The sequence below is a fragment of the Chaetodon auriga genome, chromosome 4, assembly GCF_051107435.1.
Source record: "Chaetodon auriga isolate fChaAug3 chromosome 4, fChaAug3.hap1, whole genome shotgun sequence".
NCBI classification, from domain to species: domain Eukaryota; kingdom Metazoa; phylum Chordata; class Actinopteri; order Chaetodontiformes; family Chaetodontidae; genus Chaetodon; species Chaetodon auriga.
The window spans coordinates 21121432-21145071 of NC_135077.1; the positions used below are offsets into that span (position 1 = coordinate 21121432).

The 23640-nt window shown below is 42.7% G+C and overlaps 3 protein-coding genes across 3 annotated transcripts; all 3 read right to left on the minus strand.

The window, feature by feature from the left end:
* Positions 1-1390: 1390 nt before the first annotated feature.
* On the minus strand, positions 1391-10205 carry LOC143319947 (stromal membrane-associated protein 1-like). The gene is made up of 10 exons (XM_076729234.1): positions 9891-10205; positions 9288-9421; positions 8440-8525; positions 8190-8265; positions 7392-7454; positions 7221-7296; positions 6015-6145; positions 3959-4187; positions 2144-2481; positions 1391-1798 (listed from the first exon to the last, which is right to left on the minus strand). Exons 1-10 carry the CDS (start codon positions 10006-10008, stop codon positions 1664-1666), a joined length of 1386 nt encoding a protein of 461 aa, XP_076585349.1. The 5' UTR covers positions 10009-10205; the 3' UTR covers positions 1391-1663.
* A 188-nt stretch (positions 10206-10393) lies between these two features.
* On the minus strand, positions 10394-15060 carry cenpk (centromere protein K). Its single transcript, XM_076729081.1, has 10 exons — positions 14969-15060; positions 14587-14688; positions 14428-14484; positions 13416-13479; positions 13049-13095; positions 12859-12941; positions 12694-12792; positions 11486-11624; positions 11321-11374; positions 10394-11121 (listed from the first exon to the last, which is right to left on the minus strand). Exons 1-10 carry the CDS (start codon positions 14969-14971, stop codon positions 10966-10968), a joined length of 804 nt encoding a protein of 267 aa, XP_076585196.1. The 5' UTR covers positions 14972-15060; the 3' UTR covers positions 10394-10965.
* A 5447-nt stretch (positions 15061-20507) lies between these two features.
* On the minus strand, positions 20508-23107 carry lbx1b (ladybird homeobox 1b). The gene is made up of 2 exons (XM_076729113.1): positions 22526-23107; positions 20508-21980 (listed from the first exon to the last, which is right to left on the minus strand). The coding sequence occupies exons 1-2, from the start codon at positions 22851-22853 to the stop codon at positions 21493-21495; spliced, it is 816 nt and encodes a 271-aa protein (XP_076585228.1). The 5' UTR covers positions 22854-23107; the 3' UTR covers positions 20508-21492.
* Between the last annotated feature and the right edge of the window lie 533 nt (positions 23108-23640).

Here is a 23640-nt window from a genome sequence, read left to right on the forward strand (position 1 = left end):
TAACATCATGAGTTATGACATGGTTGTTACTGTAGGTGCTGCTGTGCTTTTTGCTGTATTTTTTAAATTTAAGGACGATGCCAAGCAAAAACTTTCAAAGTGACGTCAGAGGGATGAATGATTTGGCTCTGCTGGCAGGGGGAACAATGATGGTACACCACTCAACAAGAGTGCACAGAGAGGAACAAATAAGCAACTCTGACATCAGTTAACCCTAAAGAGGCCACCGTTCTCCACAGACAGTGTGACACAGCACAGGAACTCACTGTGTTGGGGTCTAGTCTCGATCCACGAAACCTTTAAAAGAGCAACTTCTACAAATCACTTCTGCGTGATCATATTTGTAGTAGGAAGCGTTTCTGTGCTGATACTTTTCCCATGAGTATGCTGCCATCTAGAGGGCAGGAGCAGCAATGGTCTGTCTTCAGCACAGAAATGACATGCTTCCAGTATGATGTGTTCACCGTCAAACCTCAGAAGCTACACTTCAAAATGGAGTTTCAGATGAGGCTCTCCTCATGGTTTGCACTGGCCCACATTTAGTTTGCTTCATGTCGTGTTTTCACTTTCTGCTTAGAACAAATACATTGTGTTATCTGTAGACTTTGTTCATTAACCAACACCTTGTGTACTCTGCAATTTGAAACAATAAAACTGGATGTTCAGATCCCTTTTCTGCAGAATGAAGAGGAAGAGTTCTGTTTAACAATGGATCTGTTGTTCAGATTACAGCACTCACTGTGCCAGTCAGCCAGCGCCTCAACAGAAACCTCGATCGGGTGTCAAAGTGTGTCACTGCAGGTATGTTTCAGTCATTACACCATACACACGGCTCTTCCTTCCACAATGCTTCCAGCTACATTCTCTACCGACACAGGATTGAGCATTACAGTGACATAAAAAAGACATACTATTCATTCCCTCTGTTCAGTTTGTTGTGGTTGACACAAATAACTTTAAGTTGACACGAAAACATAAAATCTGCTGCCTGCTAACGAGTGTGAGATGCAAGCGAAAGCCCTCTAATGGCCTTTGAAAGGTTTAACACCAAACCTCAAACATAAAACTTCATATCGAGTCCTAAAAAGCTGTGCTGCACTTGAATCATAGAAGACACATCAAAGCAAGTCATTTATTATCACTTTAATTTTACAGGGGAACCACAAGTACTTTAAAAGAAGGTTATACAGCGCTGTACATCTGGGAGTAGTACTGACAGACTTGATAGTCATATCTTCTCCCGTTAAATACTATTCATTTAAATGTTCTATAATCTTATAATGATACAGTGATACAATAAAAGCTTGTGTAACTGGTCCTGCAGCTTTTCTGATATGTCGATATCATTTTTGTTGGGACTGTTATTTCCTTGTAATTTTTTTCCAAAAAAGGAAAATAAGAGTTATGATCAAAAACCATACGACAGGCAGAAACTGCCAGGCTGTAATCCTGTATGACTCCCAATTCACTCACACAATAGAGAGAAAGAGAGACAGAGAAAGGGAGATGGGAAAAAAAGAGATACAATTTTCATGTTCTGAAGGCTGGTCCGTGATGGAAAAGGGCATCAGTTCATAGTGAGGCGCAGAGCAGCGCAACATATATTTTGCACTTTCTGCAACCTCGACTCTTACTCTGCCCGACCATCAACCTGCTCGAAGGCTCACTTCCATAGCTGCGTGCTCAGAGTCTGGCCAGATCCAGTGGCGGCCCACCCACCCATAGCTGACGGAGGCTGCCCGAAGGCCATCTGGCCACCTGCACCGTTCAGAGTCAACCCTGACATCTGCTGATTCACCTGAGGACGACAGAGAGACGTGAATTAACATTAGAACATACTATCATGAAGTGAAACCGGCAGTATCATTATAACCTTTACCAACGTTCAAACCTGCTTAGAAATGTTATTCAGTATGAGTTTGGGGCGCAGCTTCTGTTTCAAAGCCCTACATGTGCTGCCATCTGGTGGCTGGTGGATGCTCTGTCCACGCCCTGCATAGTAAAGCTCTATCGTGCAATGCATCGTCACAGCTGGGTGTGAGATAAAGCACACATGTGTCACACGCTCGAACAGGACGCTCAACGTCAGCTTATTATCAGCGTGCAGTTGCTTTTTAAATTACCTCTTACGATGTCAACATACCTGACCCATGTTCCACGCAGCCTGTTGCCCGGGCTGGATGGCGTACATGCCCTGAGCAGGCATCATGCCCGCAGGCATTGCACCGGCCTGCGGTCCCATCATCCTCGGCGCCATGCCCATCACGCCGGTGGCTGGGGCGTTCCCCATGAAGCCATTAGGCATCGTCATCCCGACCATCATACCCGGACTGGGCCCCATCATGGCTGCCCCGCTCTGAGCCATCATGGCACCCATGACGGTTGTAGGCGGCATGGCCGTGCCCATGCCAGGGAAGGCCTGATAACCAGCAGCGGCCTGGACAGGAAACTGCATCTGGGAGGGGCCCATGAACATGCCAGCTGAGGGGAGAGGAGGACGGAGGAAAGAATGTTATGGGAACAAATATAACCTTCAGTATTTTAATGTGAGGCGTGGATTTCCAAAACAAATGCTTTTTAAAGTTAAATACTGAGTTTTGTTTAAGGCGCCTGTTTGTCAGGCATGAAGTTAGGAAAGCTCTGTGGGACTGTGTTAGGACAAACAAGCACGTATCTGCCTGATCCTTGTGGATTCTGTTCACCACATCCACAGATCTCAGCGTTAGCTCGGGGGGTAAAAATCGAGAGAACTGCACCCCCGAGTTTTGGTTCATTTACAGTTTCCATAATCTGGAGGTTTTGGGGGGATGTAAACAGGAAGTGTTACGTGAGTTAGCTGTGGGCTACGCCTGGAGCTGGGACTTTTAGCCTACATTTGTTCATATTTTGGCAGGTTAGCATAATGAAAAGCAGGGATGACCTGATGCCAGCAGCGTGTCTGATACTTTGCACATGTACTTGTACTTATAAAACCACTCTGACATTACCGCACCCGATACCGCTTCACGGCAACATGGCATTAACCTCGTCAGTTGAGCGTGTGGTAATGTCAGCAGTTTGGAGATATTTTAGGATAAGTGATGGTGAGAAAAGTAGAGCAGGCTGCAAACTATGCTCTGTATAATTGTCAAGAGGGGTGAAAAGTAGCTCCTTTAACACAAGCAATTTGATCAAGTGTCTAAAAAAAACAACACACCGCAGAGTTGAAGGAGCTTGCTAAGGCTAGCTGCAGAGGGCACTCGTGACGCCACTGCAGAATGAATGTCGGGGAAACGCTGGTCGTGGCACTCTCATCACGTCAGACAACATCGCTGAGGTTGACTCATGTTTTGGAGCAGCGCCACACAGAGGCAGTAATTTAAGGCTTAAAAATGCGATTCTTTTGGCCTGACTGGGGTCCTACCGGGCCCGTGCAACTACAGGGGAAACACTGCACTGACAGGAGCTCTGACCCAGCACACTGGTTTTAGTGACCAGCCGTTGTCAGTTGTACATAATATGGGATTTCAGCGTCTTGTCAGTGAACTGGAGCCAAGGTATGAGTTTCCCAGCAGTCACCACGTCACACACACCAAACTACTAAACAGTGTGTCATCGAGCAGCTCTGGAGTTACAAGGAACATCTGTTTTCTATGATTTCTAAACAGATTTATGGATGTTTATTTGTGACGGAGGAAGGGTTTGTTATCAAACCTCAATAGTTTTTGGTACAGACCACACATAATCTCTCTGGCTCAGTCTTTGATCAGATAGTTCCTGATTTAAATCAAATATCATCTTATGTTTAGACAGTGCTTAACATAAAAAAAGCATTTCATTTCCGATGTATCGAGTGAAGTAATGTAGATAAGACAAGATTCAACAATCAGAAAATTCTTATGTCTTATAAACAAGACAACAGCACAAAAAAAAGACTTATACAGCATTTCACAGTGAAGTGAAGAGTTTGCGTCCTCACCAGCAGGGGCCTGTTGGGACATACTGTTGGTTCCATACAGGGACAGGATGGAGTCCTTGGACAGGGGCTTCTTGGCCATGTCGTCAGTTTTAGTGGTGCTACTGCTGTCACTAAACAAGTCCAGGTCTCCCTGTCCTGACCCTGAGCTGACTCCTCCTCCAGCTGCTGCTGCTGCTGCTGCTGCTGCTGGAGCTTGTGTGGGAGTACTGGCCACGTTACTGGAGCTCACCTGAGAGGAGGAAACACACGGCCACTTTCTGAAAACTTGGTGATGAAAGCATGAAATAACAGAGAAAGTGTGAAACAACTTGTTTAAAGCTGCAGTAGGTAAGATGGAGAAGAGAGCAGACCTAGCCTGAAAATTTGAACCAACACAAGAGTTAGGATTCACGTCACTCCCCTCCCTCTCCGCTGCACTCATGCCCTGCCTCCAAGCCCCTCCTCCCTGTGCCGTGACAACCAGTAACGTTAGCCTTAGCATCGGAAACAAGCTAACTCTGCCCAGCCGCTACATCACAGTCGCTAACATACCGTACGCGCTGTGGAGTGTCACTGTAACAATCACCATATTAGCTTTGTGGTTACTTGTTGTCTTATATGTTTATTGTTGCCGTATATGCTGTCATTGGCAGCAGCAGTTTGGGCAGTTTCTCCTTTGTGGGTGGCTGTTGCTCTGCCATAGCTTTCACTAGCCTCCTGACACCGCTCACAGAGCTGTTTGACTGAGCGGCAGCCGGCAGCATGAGCGGAGGGAGGGGGCGGTTCACAGCGTGTGTGAGTAGTGATTGACAGATGTCAGACACTCCCTCAGACGCTCCTCTGGCTCTGATTGGTTGTTTTGTGTCGGGCACGGTGGATTTTTGCAAATCGCAGTAGGAGCAGTAGGTGGGACCAATGGAGCTGGTTTTTTCCCACAGATTACATGTTTCATGTACTGCTGTCTGCTGACAGTTTTAGCAAATATGACAAAAAATTACTTTTATACAAGTTACCTACTGCAGCTTTAAGGTGACAGCAGCTCAAACTTTGTGCCGTTTTACTCATGGAATAAGAAAATAGTCCTCACACATCTGCTTTGACTCCCTGTGTGCTGCCCTGACATGACCCAACAAACTGAACCATCAACAAAGCTTTGATGATTAAATATGAGACACTTCTCACATAGCTGTGAGACTAACCAGTTTACGACCTGGTTACCACAACGGCAAACAGCCGTCAGCTGTTGCTGTCATGTTTTATTCATTTAGAAATGGAGCGATAATGGCCTGTCCTGCATAATGACGCTGCACCTTTCAGTTGTGGCCCGTTGGCAGGATGTTAGCAGCTGGTACAGCCATGAGGCGGTGAGGTGGTGATTAAATGTTCTACACCTGACAGCAAGTTATTTTCCAACACTATCTGTGGTGTGACACTGCAATTACAAAGCGGTGGCACCAGTGGATATTTTATATGATAGAAATGTATTTTATGGTTTCCATAAATACCTAAATTCAGACTTGCTTGGTAATGTAGCAGCAGGGTTAGAGCAGAAGGCGACTTCATGCACACTCGTTAACATTGATGCAGTAAATAAGGAAAAGCTGGACAAGGCTTCTGAGAGCACAGCAAACAATATTAAAAAGCAAACAATTACTCTACTAATTGAAGAGTCAATTATCAGAAGGTGAATCCATAACACTGTAAAATATCTTTGGGTTCATGTTTATAAACACAAGACATCACTTACGGGTTATGAAGACCCTGATGAAGGTTATTTATCACCGCTGTACGTTGAACGATTAATCAAACCAATAACAAATGAATTGCTGCTGACAATGATGACTGGTCGCAGCCCTGTTTATAATGATTGCCTCATTAGCTGCGTTCATCTTCATGTTCTCTCAGCACTGCTGTTGCCGTCTTGTGTGCTATTGATGTTGATGGTTATCATTTCACTTTAGATTTTTTACTGCACGCTTCGTCTCAGTTTCTCAGCTAGACGACCATTACAGTCAAGCTCTACTTAGCAATATTAAGAAGTCCAAGTCTGGATGAGGGGCCTCTTGCTTGGTTTTACCTGAGAAAACTGAGCTGCGGATGTGGATGCGGGGAGGGGGTTGGACACCATGGGGCCAAATATATCCAGGTCGTTGTTGTTCTGGCTTGTGCTCGTGCTACCATTGTTAGTTGATGCAGCTGCCGGCGCGTCTGTGACAGAACAGTGAAAAAGGCGGTTTTAGAGGTGGAAAATATGCTTACACTGTGAGAACAAACAACCCTGTGGGACTATTGCAACAGAACAAAGCTTAACTCACAGACGAGTTCCAACAATATTCTACCTGAATTCACTGAGAACTGATGAAAGATCATGAATAAAATCCTTCCACAATAAGTAACTGCTATGAACAGCTTGTGTTTGTTAATGGGAGAATATGTGCTGTCTTTATATTCATTGAACTGCAGTGCCCTCCCAGAGCTGCAGATCTGCCCACACAGTAAGTGTACCGTTAGAATGATAAAGAATTAATCAGCTTACCTTTATTAGCTCATTGACCACAAAAAAAAACAATAAATCCAAATAATGTAAAGCTCCTCAATGCCAATCAGTAGCAGAAATGTATTGTTTTCTTTCACACTGTAAACAAAAACACGTTATTCCTATGATATTCGATCATTAAGCTCTCTCTCATTGAAAAGACAGATGGACACGTACACGGATGCACAGACAAGCAATAACCTATCGCTCTACACCACCATTTGACCATGAGAAAACTTGAATAGAAGCAACTGCATACACGTCAAGGCAGGAACATCCACATAGCTGCTACTTGTACACTGCTGCAAGTGAAGCTGGACCACAACATCTCAGTTTAGCACAGCTGCCCCCTGCTGCTGTGATGCCTTGAAAAGATTTACATCACTGCCATGATGTGCCACAGCACCAGCATGCTATATCGAGCCGGCCGCAGGCACCCCGCGCTCATCGGATATACAGCAAAATTCCAATATACTGTGGTTCATAAATGTTATATACATACTAAATATCAGTAATCAAGAATTGCACGGCACCGTGAGCCCATAACACCTCAAAACTCCTGGCTGGATGAGTTTATAGTCATTCAGTCATTTATTAGATCTGCACAAGTGGCGATAAAAGGAAAACGATTACAAGCTGAAACCTTATTTAGCCTGATTCCCTGAATATCTCAGTCAGCACCACTCATGTGACACAATTCAGATGACTTTTATTTTCCAGTGATACAAGAAGCACGCAGACTCTCACCAAGGCCTAGCAGGTTCACAGAGGGTTCCGAAGCCTTAGCAGGGCTGATTTTGGGAAGTGGCCTTGACTCTTCACTCTATAAAAACAGAAATAGTTTGTTATAAAACAGCATAGAAAACAATGCTGGGCGTCATGTTTCTACAACTCACACAGTGAATGTGAGACGCTTACCTTCGTGTAGGATGACACCTTGCTCCCTCTGTCTGGCTCCCTCTCCTTCTTACCATCTTTGGGCTGAAAAAAACAAAAGACACTCAAGGTGACCAACAGAAGAACTGACGCAGTTTAAACCCCTCCAGAGGTTCCCGGTGCCAGTCAACGTGTCCTGGAAGATTTCCATGTCCCAGACAAACAGGACAGATTCTTCTCAAATATCATCTGCGTTTATGGACACTATTTTTCCATATTTTTGGGTGTTCGGTGACTAAGAGGTACAACAATCTTTGAAACTGAGTTCAACAGCAGGCAGCTGCGAAATGGGCTGCAATATAATCCCTCCAGGTGTTTGCACAACGGCAAACTACGTCCACTAAAAGGGTTTGTTGCAGCCACTGACAGGCTCAGATTGTTATTCTAAGTGTCTAATAGCATTATGGAAAGGATCCCAACAGAGAGAGACCTTGTTGTTAAAGTGTAAGATCCTTTTTCAAAACCAGAAACTGCTGCGATATCGCTCTCCTCAAAGCCGCCAGACTCCACTCAAACATTTTATCATCGCAAACAGGCTTCATTCAAACGCGACAGAAACAAATAAAACTCAACAAAACCTTCTCGGTCAGTCTTTCAACTGTTCCAATAAGTCTGGTTTGATGAAAATAAAATATCAGGAGAGGAAGGAGAGGGAGGGCGGACATCAGAGATGCAGCAGAGGAAAACAGCGTGTAGAGGTGTGTAGAGAAGTGTGTGCGCTGCTTTTACAGGCATGTACATAAGAGCTGTACAGTATGAGAAAAATGAAGTGATACATACACTGTTCCCATTGGTCACATTCTTGCTGTAGTATTTCTTCTTCTCATATTTATCCCTGATGAAGAATTCCACAGCTCTAAGGTCAGAGTTAAGGGAAACAACATACCAAGACGAAAACATCCTTTATACATATATACACACACACACACACACAGAAGTTACAGACAGACAGACAGACAGGCAGACACACACGCACGCACGCACGCACGCACACACACACATTTATAATAGTGCTGACAGTGAAGGATACTGGTCTGTTTGAGGTCTTCTGAAGCTTTCTGGAAGGTTGGCCTCATAAAGCTGCCTGGCCTTGGTGTTACCCATATCCTGTATACTCTGAAAAAGGACAGAGGCTGTTCATATTTAGAGACTGAAATATTCCAAAGGGCCCTCCACTGAATTTAAACATGGCGATTCCTTTGCTCATCTTGGGGAGGACTACTCAGTCTTCTACTCAGTCTGAGAGCAGTGGTCGGCTGTCGTCTGGGGCCCTGGTGGAGCTTTTGTTGCGTATGAGAGGTGTATGATGTCATCATGGCTGTCTTGGATTGGGTTTAGGAGTTCAAAGATTTAATCAACAGCCTGTGTTACAACCTGGGGGTCTGGAGTTTGTGTAAGTCAGGCAGAATGTGGGGGGGGGGGGGGGGACTTTCAGAAAAGTGTTGTAGTTGCAGTTGTAATTATGACTTGGATATTCATTCATTCATTCATTCATTCATTAACAGTCATTTCCAAATCGAACCCTGTTAATTATGGTAACTTATAAATGACATGAATGCAACATACTGACAGACACTGTCAATTTACATTATGGGAAGTGTTGAATCCAGTGTGTTTGAAGCTTGACCCACGCTAGGGACAAAAAGTCCCTCATGAGAGCTAAATTATTGGGCGTAAAACTAGGAAAAAGTGGAATTTTTTTCACAGGTATGAGGCACGAAATAGAAAGGCTGGCTGTCAATGGAGGACAACTAAGCACAAGTAAAACGAAGATGAAATCAGTCTCCTTGTGTCACATACAATTAAGAACTACTGATTTAACCTCTGTGTGATTAGAGGCGTCTTCTTCTGGAATTGAACCACTGAAGGAAACAGTACCTGGATTTGTTCTGAGGTCCATTGGTCCAGGTTGACTGATTTAACTCTGGATATGTGTACTCCCAGGTTCCTGTGGATGCCAGCACACCGGATGCAGATAAATACTCCCAGATTCCAGGATGCCCATCTTGGACCTGAGAAAGCCGTAACAGCAGACGGTGATTTGAACGTGGAAAGACGTCTGACGGAAAACCATAAACGTGCACGATCCTGTAGTGACTTTAAGTGCCAAAAGCAAGCTCTGCATTCTTTAACAATGACCTAACATGAACATCGGAGTCGGGACCATGTGAGGGAGCTGCCACGGTTTGTTTCACCCTTGTAGGAGCCGACAGCTGCGCTGAAGGCGGCGGTAAGGGAGAGGCACTGTGGGGAGCTTATATAGATTTAGAGAAGTTAGCTTCCTGGTTAGCCACTTAGTTTAGCTGAAGGGGAAGAGGTGTCAGCTGACTCGCCTGAGCTAGTTCCACACTAGCGAGTTAGCTTTGCTAAGCTAACTACCGCATATGCTACGTTGTTTCTCACCGTTAGCGGCGGATTATGAGTGAAAATGTTAGTTTTGTGTGGTAAAATGTGATATTGTCGATGGTGTGAATGTCGCACCTTTCGCCTCGCAGTCGGCGCAGTACTTGTTGTCTTCCTCTCTCAGCATTTTGGACAGGATGGCCTGGTGCTGCTCGTTCAGTTTCTGGGCCTTCTCCCTCTCCGAACGGGTCGTCATATTAGCGGCTTTAGATGGACTTCCTTAATAAAAGCAACTCTACTTCAATCAGTCGTTTGTCGAAAGAAGTTTCCGATAAAAGACCATAATCAGAGGGTTGAACGCCTCCGAGTGGGATATGAAAACACCCGGAACCGGAATCCCCTCTCCGCCCACAGGCATTCTAACGCTGACGCGGCGGCCGCAGCGGATTGGACGACAGCTCTGACGTACATTCTTATGAATTAACTTTCACATTTTCATAAAAAAAAAAAAAAAGTAATTATCTACGCCAAAGGTTTACACATCACTCCCCAGAAATAATTTGGACTGGAGAGATGCCTCCTGATTGCCTGGATAACCGATAATCACTGATTACATGGATTTTGTCTCTGAACACAACATTCGCAGTTCCCCAGTTTATTGAACATGAACAAGGAAAATATATACAGGCAAAAAAAGAAACAAAATTTACATATTTACAGTACAGCCCTGGGGTATGTGACGGCATCAGAAAGTCAACTTGAAAAATGGATTAAAGAACACAGATAAATACTGACATACATTGCTCATTGCAGATTAAACCTTTCCAATGAAAATAGGATGAAAGAATTTGCAGTTCAGAGGACTTCAACTCTGAGAATTAATGAGTTTACATGAAAAAACATGAACTTTTTCAAGAACCCCCCCAAAAAACTACTTCTAATACATTTGAATACTCTCATAACGTAAATTTCTGTGTTCTGTGAATTTTCAAAGGACCCATGGTTACTCTGTACAAACAAAACAGTTCCTAACCTCACAAATTTGAAGCCTAAACGTAATAGACAGATGCATTATAGTAAATCACTAGCCCAGCTGCTTTCCCAGCACAGTTAGTCCTCATATCAGCATACATAAATATATATATAATAGTACTGAAATTAGAAACACTAGCAGATAAGTGGTGCTTGAGATGCCTAATGCACCACAGCCTTCTCAATAAAAGGTTTCCAGGCGAATCTTGAAGTTATTCTCTTGGTGCCTCACTGCAATACCATAACGGAGCAACATTTCTATGTACGGTGGCCAGAATGTGCTGTCTATCGTCACATAGGGGTCGTGTGGTGTGTTCAAGACCTTGTTCATAAGAAGCTGCCGGGGTACAGAAGACAGTGGGAGACTGGTTAAGTAGAGGTGCAAGATGATGCAATTTATAAAGTATGCAGGCAGGCAATTACAAAGACAGTTTAATAGATTTTGGTTCGTGTTTCTGTTTACACTCAATACACTCTGCAAAGAGACGCAAGGACAGAGATGACGTGACAAAAGTATGTAGTGCATCAAAACCCACCTCAAGAATTTCATTAAGTGAAATCAAGTCTTCATCTAACTCCTGGGTCACGTTCTGAAAGTGAAAATAAAAGATGGTAAACTGCACTGAGGTAGAAACAGCACAGATGACTAAACAGGCTGCAAAAGCACAGACGATCATCAAACACAAAACAGGTCAGCGCACCTTCTTCTTCTTGTTGTTTGTGTTGGATTTATCCTGAGGGAGCGGGATGTGGTTCTCCAGTATGTCCCCAAGAGCTTCCATCAACCTTTCCCCATAGACCTTCATTTTATGGATTTTCTCCTTGGTGTCCTGCAATACACTGTGGAAACAAACCCACCAGCACACACCCACAGGGTCGCATGTCACTTTTTGAGACATTGCATAGACATAGATTCATCTCCTGGAGACTTAACCTCACCATAAACATGACCAGTGCCTAACGCTGACCTTAACTGGAGCTTCCACCCTAAAAATTTAATGACTTACATCACGGCTGGGAAACCTCTAATTCATAAATTAAAGAAAAAGCAACTTCAAATTCTCTATACAGCAATTTTTTTCAGCGATAAAGAAAATAACAGGCAATGGTAGATTAACATGTCCTTCCAGGTGGTCCCTAAGAGCAAAGTGTACGTAGTACTTGATGTCACGTCAGTGCATCATGGCGACTGTTGCGCTTTCTGAGAGAAATTACCAAATGATAATTTTTTTGTTAAAGAAAAATGGAAGCCAGTGTGCCTACGTTAGTCTGTGGGGAAACACCCGCAGTAATGACAGATGCCAGTCTCAAGCTGCAAACATGCTAAGCTGGATATGATGATGAGTGTGAAAACCCCTTCAGTCATTTGGTGAGAGGTTTCAGGACATGGAAAGTAACCAAAAGGAACTGAGCATATTTGTAGCCGTTCAATGCGGAACCAGCTCACATGCAACCCACAACACAAAATCATTGAGCTGCAAAGCAACAACTTCAAAGCAGTCCTTTCCAAAACTGACTCTTGCAAAGATTCTGTCCCACTAAAGTCAGACAGACCCAAACCTGGAAAACCAACTGCAAGTAGCATCATCATGGCCCCAAAAGGATGTTGTAAAAATTGAACATTAACATTTTTGGCCCCATAAGGAAGGCGAGTCCCCACAACGTGCCATTTATGTCCCCACAACATTAGTAATACACACAGTCTACACACACACACACACACACACACACACACACACACACACACACACACACAATCTTGGTTCATACACACATTTTTTCATGCTTTAAAAGTTAGAGTATATTCACATTTTGTGAATGTTTGCAGAACTTCATTTTTTCCCTTGTTCTGTGATACACCTCAACACCTGAACTGCTCTGTTTAGTGCCACTTTGCCTTCAAACTCACCTGTGCTCTGATAATTTCTCCTTTTCCATTTTAAGCCGTTCAACATGATCACTGGCAGCCATCAGCGCCTGTGTCTTCTCCTCCAGCCACTTCTGCTCACTGAAAAACATCAACTTCAGAACAATACAGAGGAAACAAATGCACTTCACCTAAAAGGTTACGTACAGTTCTTTGGTTTCTCTCAGTTTGTCTCTCTTTGCTTCATAGCAGGAAACAATCATCTCCAGTTCAGAGCACAGCTTCAACATCTGTGGACAACAATGTGGAAAAATGGATTCCATAACTGGAGCAGTGCAGTAAAATAAGGAGCTTCAATGAGACACATTATTCCATGCCGTATTTCACACACACATACCTCCTCTTTTCCAGCTTGAAGCAAAACTTCTGAGTTTGCTGCCAGTACTGGATGGGACAAAATAAATAAACAAATATACTGTATGCATTTTACAAATGCAACTTTTCACCAAAAAACATGAGATATAGCCGATATAACAAATACAATTTTATTTGAAACGCTGAGATCACAATTTGAAACAGTCACAAAATTAAATCTTGATTAAACAGTAATGTTTGTCACAACAGACTAAATCGTTTCTTCTGGCATTAAACTGTGACTGTGGCATAAAGCTATGGTGCTGATTTGTGATATTCATACTTCAGTCGTAAGCACTTGTATTACATTACGGTTACAGCTTCTATCACAGTGTGAATGAAGGACTTACATTTTGGCTCCACTGTCAGCCACTGCTTCAGTTCAGCTTCTGTTGCCATCAGCCTGTTTACTGACTATTGGAGACAAATATTCAAAACGGACAGAACAGACAAACACAACACGCTTGTGAAGGATATTTAAGTTTCTGATAGCTTATTGAATGAAGTTATGTACATGCACAAATATCACGTTTTATAAATGAAAAACAATGTGCCTGAGAACATTTTTAGGAGTAAAAATTAGGTCGGCTTGAGGACAAGTTCAGCTAAACTCTGGCCAGTGGAGACGAGTCAGAGTGAGGCTGTGTGGTAGTATGTGGTGTTTCTGAACTAACACTGAAATCCTTTGCTGTTAACAGCTGAAACACATTTATGGCTTATTATTGACATTTGCAGCACCACTGGGGGGACGCCTCTTTGACAGCTCTCTCCCATTTTGCTTTATGGTGTTTTCCCTTAATGCACAGAGGGTTTAAGGGTGGTGGTGTTTGAATAGCAAATCTGATGAACTTTTTGTGTTCTGTCCTGAATTTCATTGTCATCATTCATTAGTCAGATAAATATGTAGTCTTGCTTGCCTCTGTAAATACCTTTGATCTACATTATGCTTAAGATAATAACTGAAACATCCTTAATCATAAACTGTCTCTATGCTTCCTGTACAGCCCTTCATGTTGTCCCTTCATTGCTCTTGTTTTTTGTGCTCTTGTTAGTTTGTTTTTTCTTTTTCACATTAACTTTTATTGTGTTCTGTTTTTTTGTGTTCAGTACCAATACTTTTGTTGTTTTCAGATGTGTTACTGTGTTGTTTATTGTGCTTGTTTACATGTTGAGATATATATATAAAATAACTTAATAACTGAAGATAATGTTTGTGGTTTGTAACTTATATAACTATTTTTGTCGTCTCTCATCTCATGTGACCATGATACCTCAGAAAGAGCAAATAAGGACATTTAAACTTTCTGACACATTACACTTCTGAGTTTTCCATGTATATCAGTAACACTGGGATCATCTCACCTGCTCTTGCGGATTCTCACAGAAATCTGGTTCACACAGTATAATCTCATTCTGGAGCTGCAACACACACAGTGAGAGAGACACAGTCTGCAGTTTGTACCATCTGTGCGCATCCAGTGACTGGTTGGAAAGGACGGTCAGGTCCAAACACGGCTTTACCTTTTCCAGCTGAGCAAACTGGTCCTCACACAGGTCGAACAGCTCGCTCCGAGCGGCCTCTGACAGCTCCGCTGCCTCCTGACCACCGAGCTTCACCTCAGCCTGAACACGGACACATAAAAGGTCAAAAGCGGTCGAGTTTGATTTGGGTATGTCTTTGAAAACTAAGCACAGCGCAGACAAAGTTGGCGCAGTGCATGAGTTAACGCTAGCTCTTACTACCTGTCAGCTAAGCGGCTCGTGACGGAGAAATGAAAAGTTTAACTTTAGCTAGCTAGCTAGTTTTCGTGAGCAGGGTCGATATTCTTGGTAAACATCACACTCTTCATTATTGTGCAGTTATCTGCACTCCGAGAGTTAGTCAGAGGTCGTGTAGTCTTACCATAATTTGTATATTTCACTGTGTTTTCTCCACGACGCGGACCACCACAACAGTCGCTTCGTTTTCAAAATACCGCCAACATTGATGACGTCACGACAGTGGCGGAGGAGTGCCGAGGAGCGCTGATGCTGCGCGAGACTGCGCACGTGCCCTGACTGAGCTCTGCGCAGGTCAGGTGTTCAGAGCTGTGAGTGCACTCGTGCAGGTTTCTACCTGCTTTCATCGTATCAGGGGAAACACTGCTGCTCCCTCTGCTGAGTGCTGATCAGTCTGAAAACATGAAGCTTCCTCAAAGAGATGAACAAACCCTGCAGCAATTAAGACGCAATCTTCTTACACTGAGAGGTTTATTGTGTTCTCTCTTCAGCAGACAAGCATATTTCCAACCAAGCCGAAGACAGTCATAATGTTGGTGTTTTGAATAATAAAAAAATGAATACACAATATGTTCTTATGTATAATTCTGAGGCACTGGTGCTTTACTGCTTCACTACATTTCAGAGGGAAATATTGGACTTTTTTCCATTACACTGCTTTTATCCCCACTTCATTTATTTGACAGCTGTACTCACTAAAGGCCTACTTTAAAGCTCAGTATTTTACACACAAACGCACATCATCATCTGTTAAACTATGTTGTTACAGAGGTAACTTACCCAGCATACAAAGTACCAAAGTTAAAACGAGCTCATTCTCACCCAGCTACAGCCTCAACGCTCTGCTTACAAGCTGATGCATTAATAATAACAATCCAATATTGTAACATTCTGAATCATTCTGTGCATTACTTTTTCTATTTTTACTACATTTTGATGATAATATCTCTGCTCTCTCACTTTTACTCAAGGTTTAAATGACATATAAATAAAGAGCTTGTACTTGTGGAGTAATCTGAGGTATTTCTACTTCAGTTAGTACTTGTTTCTACCGCAGCAAAAGAAACAGACTGACATATCTTTACTGGAGCCTGCATTAAGATGTAGGAACCAAATTATTACCCACATCCAACTCACTTACCAAGAATTTTTATCAGAACAAAATTCAGTATTTTCTTGGATAAAAAACTGACATGGGAGCACTAATCTGTCAGAGCTGTTCACGTGAGTAAAATAAGATATTGTCTTTGTCTTGTTCGGCGATAGTTGTTTTTCTTTTGTAACATTATGTGCAAACCGTTTTTTGCCTTTATTCTTTTGTTGCATTTCCCTTACGTTATTACACTGTAAATCTTGTACAATCTGTCCAATTAACCTACAGCAAATAAGGCAAATTTGAAAGAGAGCGACAGAGAGAGAAAGGAAAACCAAAATGTGTTGAGGATTGTTTATGAAAACAATTCAGGATGTATGTTGTTATCTTCACCTAACCATATCCATAACCACCACCTGCCTTACACTAACCCTTACCTTAGCCTTAACCTTAACCTTAACCTCGGTCTCCATCCTAAAATCTAATGATTTACATTACAGGGACCTGCATTTCCCCATAAGAAAGGCAAATCCCCACAGTGTGACTGTGTAAACAGATTTATGTCCCCACAATGTGATGAATGCACACACACACACACACACACACACACACACACACACACACACACACACACACACACACACGGCTGGTTAACTGCTCACTGTGGTGGAGTCCAGTGTCTTGTGATCACCAGCAGGTGTCTCTGCTTATCTCTCTCCTCGGTGGCCAAGCAGCTGACTGGAGTTTGAAGCTTGTCAACATCTGCACTTCATTCCTTCCTCTTCCAGCTCCTTCCTGTTTTTTCTCTTTCATGTTCTTCAGACTTTCACGTCACAGTCTGAACATTAACAGTTTGTCATAGGCAGTATGTTTTGGTCTGACGCATGATTCAAAGGATGACTCCATCAGCTTTAGATGTGCTTCCAGATGACTGCCATCAGGACTCCTGAGCTTCATTTCACTTTATTCACCCATTTGTCTGTTTATTTTGGTGTGTTTGCTCTGTGCATATAATTCCCCATTACTTATATCTGGTAATGTTACCTCATAATTATAACACGTTTGCCTTCTTTATTTCTTGTCTACACTCTACACCCATATTTACTCAGAATATTTATTTGAAATAATATTTATGTGCTGTTAATGGCTTGTAGGATTATATCTGCAAGATTTTCCGTCACATTACATCCCTGATGACGAATACTAACTTCATAATGCTGGTGCAGTTTTGACCATATTCACTGTGGACCTTAACCAGCAAAGGATGATGCTTATCATGTAAAATATTTAAAGATTCATTTAATAACCCTTAAATCTGCTGGTTCAAACCTGCAGACTGTGCACCTGCAGCCTCTCTGACTTCTCACAGTGTCTAGTTGGAAGCTGCTTTAACATTTCTAAGAATCATTCTTTCTCATCATTGTGCTGCCTAACTAGTATTTATCATCCCTCAAACTCAATCTGTCCGTGATCTGAAGCCTGATGCCACTAAGACTGTAGCAGCAATGCCGATTAAAGACAGTCTGGGATCTTTTTGGCTGTTTTTTTTTTTTTTTTTTTTAAAATCTAAATAAAAGTGCAAAAATGTTCAAAATAGACTAATCAATCTGCTTCCCTTTCCCCTCTCTTGTTCAGGATCCACAAAACTGGACAAACAATTTAGTCCAAATGGTCAGTGAGACTCGTCCTGAGTGTTTGCAGAAGCAGCAGCAGTATTAGAGAAAATAAATACATGCACATGTTTACTGATATGTTTCCAAGATATACCCCCAAAATCACACAGCCTGGATTATTTGAATGATCAACTAGAATTTGATTAATATGCAAATTTCCGAACAAACTGTTCCATTTGAGCCTTCAGCACAGCCTAATTAATCAACACTTAAAGGAAATTAATACATACATCAATTCTGTCAGGAACATGCTTAGTTCAATCGCCCGTAAAATTGAAGTTTGAAGTATTAACTGGCTCCACAGGAAGGCTATGATTAAAACTCTACAATTCAGGCAATCCAGGCAAATATAATTCACTGATCTCCTTTTTATACTTATTCAGTAATAATTATAATAATAATGATAATATGATAATAACAATAATACACTGATGGGCCATATATCTTCTATGTTTGAGAAGACAAACTAGAAGCACTAACCCAATTAATATATTTTATGGCTTGTCTTAAATGCTGTCACTCCAACAGTGTCTCAAATATTACTTTACATTTGGCACCTGAGACTGTTTTCCACAAGGTGCAAATAATAAGAGACAGAGAGAGAGAGAGAGAGAGAGAGAGAGAGAGAGAGAGAGAGAGAGAAGGAGGGAGAGAGAGAGAGAGGAGGGAGAGAGGATAAAATAGGGGAGGGGAACAGATGAAAAGAGAGAGGGCTGTACTATTGTTTCAGTAGGGACTCATGCATCAAACTTCAATTTTCCGGACGATTGAAGTAGTGATTTTTTTTTTTTTCCATCTTGAAGTGAAATACTGAAATACACTTAAGACCTCCAGATTAATTACCACGAAGTGGTCCCACAGACTGTAGTATTACTTATCACCGGGCCCGCCTGACAAGCCCTCATAAAATAAGCAAGTGAAATCCATAAACTTAGTCTGCCTTAACACTCTCTCCCTTCATAAATATGCTTGATTCAGAAGAGGCTGAAGACAGAAGGACGCACACGCTCACACACAAACACATGCACGCGCGCGCACACGCACGCACAGTGTTGTGATATACGTCTCAAAAACAAAGGATCTTTTTTTTTTTCCTTCTATGAAATACGTTTTTAATCGACATATTCATATTTGGGGATACCCGAAAAATCAAGGCTTACCTTCAATTCACACTTTATCCCTCTCGCCTTATTTAGCATTTACCGGCAAGACATAACCACTCTAATAAATTACTGTATAAACACGCTACAACGCAGTTTTAAGTAGATATGAGGACACTTTATCCGTTTATTGATGTACAGTATTTGTCAGCAATTATAACCTCTCCTATGAAGACATATTCTATATTATAACGACTGTTCATCCAGCAGCACCCACTCAGAGGTGTCCACAGGGGGTTAGAGTTGTTGAAAAATACATTAAGAAACACTTATATCTGCCTTCAAACGCATTATATGTTATAAACCATTTATTCATAATAATGTACTGATATATACTGAGCAATACACTGCTTATGAATGCTAAATTGGGGTTAAGGTAAAGTGTAAGTGAATTTTACATTTTTACTAGGACAAATTTTCCTACAGAGACTCAACAATAGCTTCAGCCATATTAAGAGCTTACAGGTCTGTAAACTTATTCAGGTTGTCTTGACTAAAAAAAGAAAAAAAGAAGAAGAAGTAGAAAATAAAATAAGGCATCAGTGTTCGAGAAGTCACACGACGACAGGCCTACTTATCATTTCTTTGAACAAAGAGAGTTAAACGGGAGGTAGCCTTTAGAGTTCCTCTCTTTCTCACATCGCCATGTTTTCAGCTTCATTAAACTCCTTAAAGACAAAAGAAATAAAGAGGCAGAAGAAGAAGTGGGAAAAAAAAAAAAAAAGAGAGATGAGAAGAAAACAAACAAAGGACTCCCTAACCAGACTTTGGCATAAATGTCACAGTCGAAACTCTTTATGGCTCCCTACTTAACATTAAAAACACTTCCAACAAAATCCATTTCTTGTTTAGAAAACCTTCTTGGACAGAAGTCAAACATATTCTTCCAGAGCTAAAAAGCGGAGAAACACAAGCGGCTCACAAAAAAGGGGCAGTTTCATTGTAATTCATTGACTTGTTCAAAACGCCAGGCAAAGAAAAGGGCTAGACATTAACAGCCGCAGATGCCCTCATGAAGGGAGAGTCTATGTAGGCATTATGGCCTTTGTTCGCGCCCAGTTAAACTGTTTAAAAGGAGGGTTAACTCAATCCATCAAATTGTCTGAAATTGTGAGGAAATTTCAAAAACCATATGGCCTCCAAACGTTTGCGTCCTTTTTGTGCGGTGGGACACACTTGTCTCAGTATTGCTGCCTGCGGGGGACCGGCCCTGCTCCTTTGTGGCTCGTCCCATCAGGGAACGCTGCTCATTTGTCCCCACTTTTCATGCTTTACGCTCAAAATTACGGCCCAGTCCCGCAGAACAAAAAAGGTCTATAAAGGCCCGGAGAAACTGGCCCAAAACTTTGTGTTTTTGTGGCATCCTCGTCTTTTTCCCCCCGGCACCAGATTTGTGTTTCTCACATAAATTTTTGCCACGAATGGAGAAACACGTCTAAGGGTCAAGAAGCCACGATACGCATTTAGGATGTGAAAGGAGATGTGAGATTCCGGGCCACAAAATGTTTAGAGCATCCTAATAGAAAAGGACACAAAGGGACAAAATAGTTCAGTATAATAACTCTAAATAGGCCGCTTTTCATAGGCTTATACACGCCCAGATCTGGCAACCAGAGCGTGTTTCTAATGATTAAAGTCTCGAGTAGAAAAAAAAGGAAAAAAAGAAAAGCTCAGGCTATTATATCCATAGTCAAAACCTCGATATTAATTCAAGAATTACAACATAAAAGATATATTCAGAAAAGCCATTTTATTCCCATGTAGCCTATATACATTACAGTCTGTGCATTGGTTTTCAAATAATGTCCTGATTTTAGAAAGGCACTTACAGGTGTACAAAACATAACAAATTTATAACTGTAAATCTATTGTATCCAAACAATAAATCTAAAAAGTAGCATATAGCTCGTCAAAATCACCGCAATATTCATTTTTGTTTGTCGCCATCGTTTTGAGCATTCCCATGAAACGCATAACTGTGAATGTCCGAGTTTGCCTTTCCGATCATCATCATCATCATCACCATCATCATCATCATCATCATCATCATCATGCACTGCAGCATAGGGACGCAGAATATGAGCTGAAGTCAAGGGTCACAGTCATATGAGGAGGAGGAGGAGGAGGAGCAGGAGGAGGAGGAGAGACGGCAGTGACAAAGTGACTCAATGGCGATTTGGCTCACAGAAAACACAAAAAACAATTAAATTAAAAAAAAAATAATAAGGTAAAAATAAATAGATAATGATCACAAATCAAATCATGCATCTACATGCAAACAATATGAAAAACTGGAGCACTTTCATAGTGGCGTGTGAGGGTACAGGCCTTCCAGGAAAAGCGATGGAACAGGTGTGTGTGTGTGTGTGTGTGTGTCGGTGTGTGTGTGTCGGTGTGTGTGTGTCTCAGTGTGTCGGTGTGTGTGTTGGCCTATGGTGTAAAAAAAAATAATAAGTTACTCATGTCCTTTTAGACCATATTGCTTTGATTGCAAGAAGTAACAGTTTGCTAATGAATACATTGTAAAATACCACTGCATATTTCTTGTTCTGTGTTCATGCTTCACTATGAATAGGTCTATCTGTGCCGATATAAAAGTCATACATTTTGGTACATGTTCTGAGATATGGTATACAATATAAGCAGTAAGTTACAAGTCCTCGGTGGGATTTTTTTCAACGTCTTTTTGTGTTTGTCGACCTTCCAGCCCCATGCTGCGCCATCAGTCATCCACATCAATCTCCACGTCCTCGTCCTCTGAGCACTCTTTACTAGTTGTGTGGTCTGAGAACGGAGACAGCGGCGACGTCCGCAGTTTCTGAGCGAGCTCGTGCTCCTGCTGGCCGCCCCGCGCGGGGGACTCGCCTCGCGGGTGGCCCAGCGTGCCGTTGGCGCATTTCTCCAGGTCCGCAAGCTTGGCGAGCTTGTCCAAGGGGACCTGACCGATGGCCTTTGCCGACTCCACGTCGGCCTTCATCTCCTCCAGGTCCCGTTTTAGCTTGGCCCTCCGGTTTTGAAACCACGTGATGACCTGCGCGTTTGTCAGGCCCAGCTGCTGAGCGATCTGGTCCCGGTCGGCCGGGGACAGGTACTTCTGGTACAGGAAGCGCTTCTCCAGCTCGTAGATTTGGTGATTGGTGAACGCCGTTCGAGACTTCCGACGCTTCTTCGGGGTGCTCCTCTGGCCGAACAGAGTCATCCCGTCCCGGCCTGTGAGGGAGAGACAGAGGCTGAGTGAAAATCATTGAATCCTGCAGGTGCGGGGCTTCCTCCGCACCGCTGCAGCGTGCGCGTAAAAGTGATCCTAACGCAAAAATAACAATGAAAGTGACACTATATATGAAACAGTAAAGCCTCCAGCTCGCGTGGGAACGGGCAATTACAAGAATATTACACAGACACCACTGGGAAATATTGAGCACCACACACACGAGACCCTAATATTAAAGAAAAGCGGTGGGGATTTATTTCGTTTGGGAGCAGCCCAGAACATTAACACGCCTTTGTTCGATGGGGCATTTTTAGAGGAAAAATATGCATTCGCAAACAGAAAAGAAATGTTTTGCTCTGACTGTTAAACAAGCACGTTTAATGAATGGATTGCATGAGAAGGTGCAAAATGTAGTGTGGAACCAAACGGTGATTTTCTGGCAGGTGCAGGCCAATGAATAAAAAGAGAGAGAGAAAGAGAAAATACCCAATATGAAATTGTGAAAAGGTGTATTTCAGTTGTATTTCTTGGGGTGTGGATGTACCTTCCGCAGCCTGTAAAACGCTGACTTCCAGCCCTTTGAAGGTCTTGCTGGCCAGCTCCTCTAGCGCGCAGAGCGGGGAGGTTTGGGTGAGGAGAGCCCGGCTGGACAGAGGGATGCTGGACGGACGGTGCTTCTCAGAGGACGAAATTAGATGAGCCGTGCCGCAAATTGTGTAACTTCGTTTCACAGACGGTTTGTTGAGGATGTCCTCGATGCTGAAGGGGGTCAGCGGCTTGTTGGAGTTTGCAGGAGGCGGCAAGTGGTCCAGCGGACTTCGCCTCCTGTTTTCCACTGCATCACATTTGGCCACTTCTTTGGATGTCATCATCGGCTGTGTGCAGAGTTTTACGCAGGACTTCGTTGAAATACTCAGGTTAAAAACGAGGGAGGCTATTGAGGGGGAAAAAAAAAACTCACATAACAGTGAGGAGGTGGAAACAAAAAACAAAGACACGGAGGAGAGGACGAAGAAAAGAAAATCTTATTCCAAAATGGGATGTCTTCAAAGTGTCGATCCTCGGGAGCAGCAAGTCCGCAGGAGTGAGATGCCTCTCTGAAAATGGCGAGGTCCAAAGAGTTGACGATTACTAACAAGTTATCATTGATTGGTAGGTAATCAATTATCTCCAGTGGCACTTTCGCCCTCTTCCCTTTCACTCTTTGACTATGTTGCAGTCCAGTGCGGGGCTTTTTGCGACTGGGGGTGTCCCATTAATTAGGACGCATGGCTGGAAGGAGGAGGAGCCCGGAGGAATTATAATGCTTTGTGCTCTTATCATCTTTGGTCTAATTTAGTCGTGTGGTGAGATACCAGAATAGGTATGTGGGGTAAATGAGGGGAAGCAGAGAAAGAGAGAGAGAGAGAGAGATTGAGAAAGAAGGAGATGAGGAGGAGAGAGATTACAATCCGCAGCCCGTTTAAGCGTTTTTATGCGTAAAACTTTGGTTTTAGTTCAGCTGGAGTTGCTAGCCTTTTATTTGAAAAGTATTTGGATTATCCGGATGTTGCCAAAAAGACAAGTCGGCTCAGGTGTTGTGTTAGATGTCAGAAGGATATTTTCCTCGACCCAAAGCGTGGATGATCCTTTGTTTTTGTAAAGGTAATGTAGAGCTGG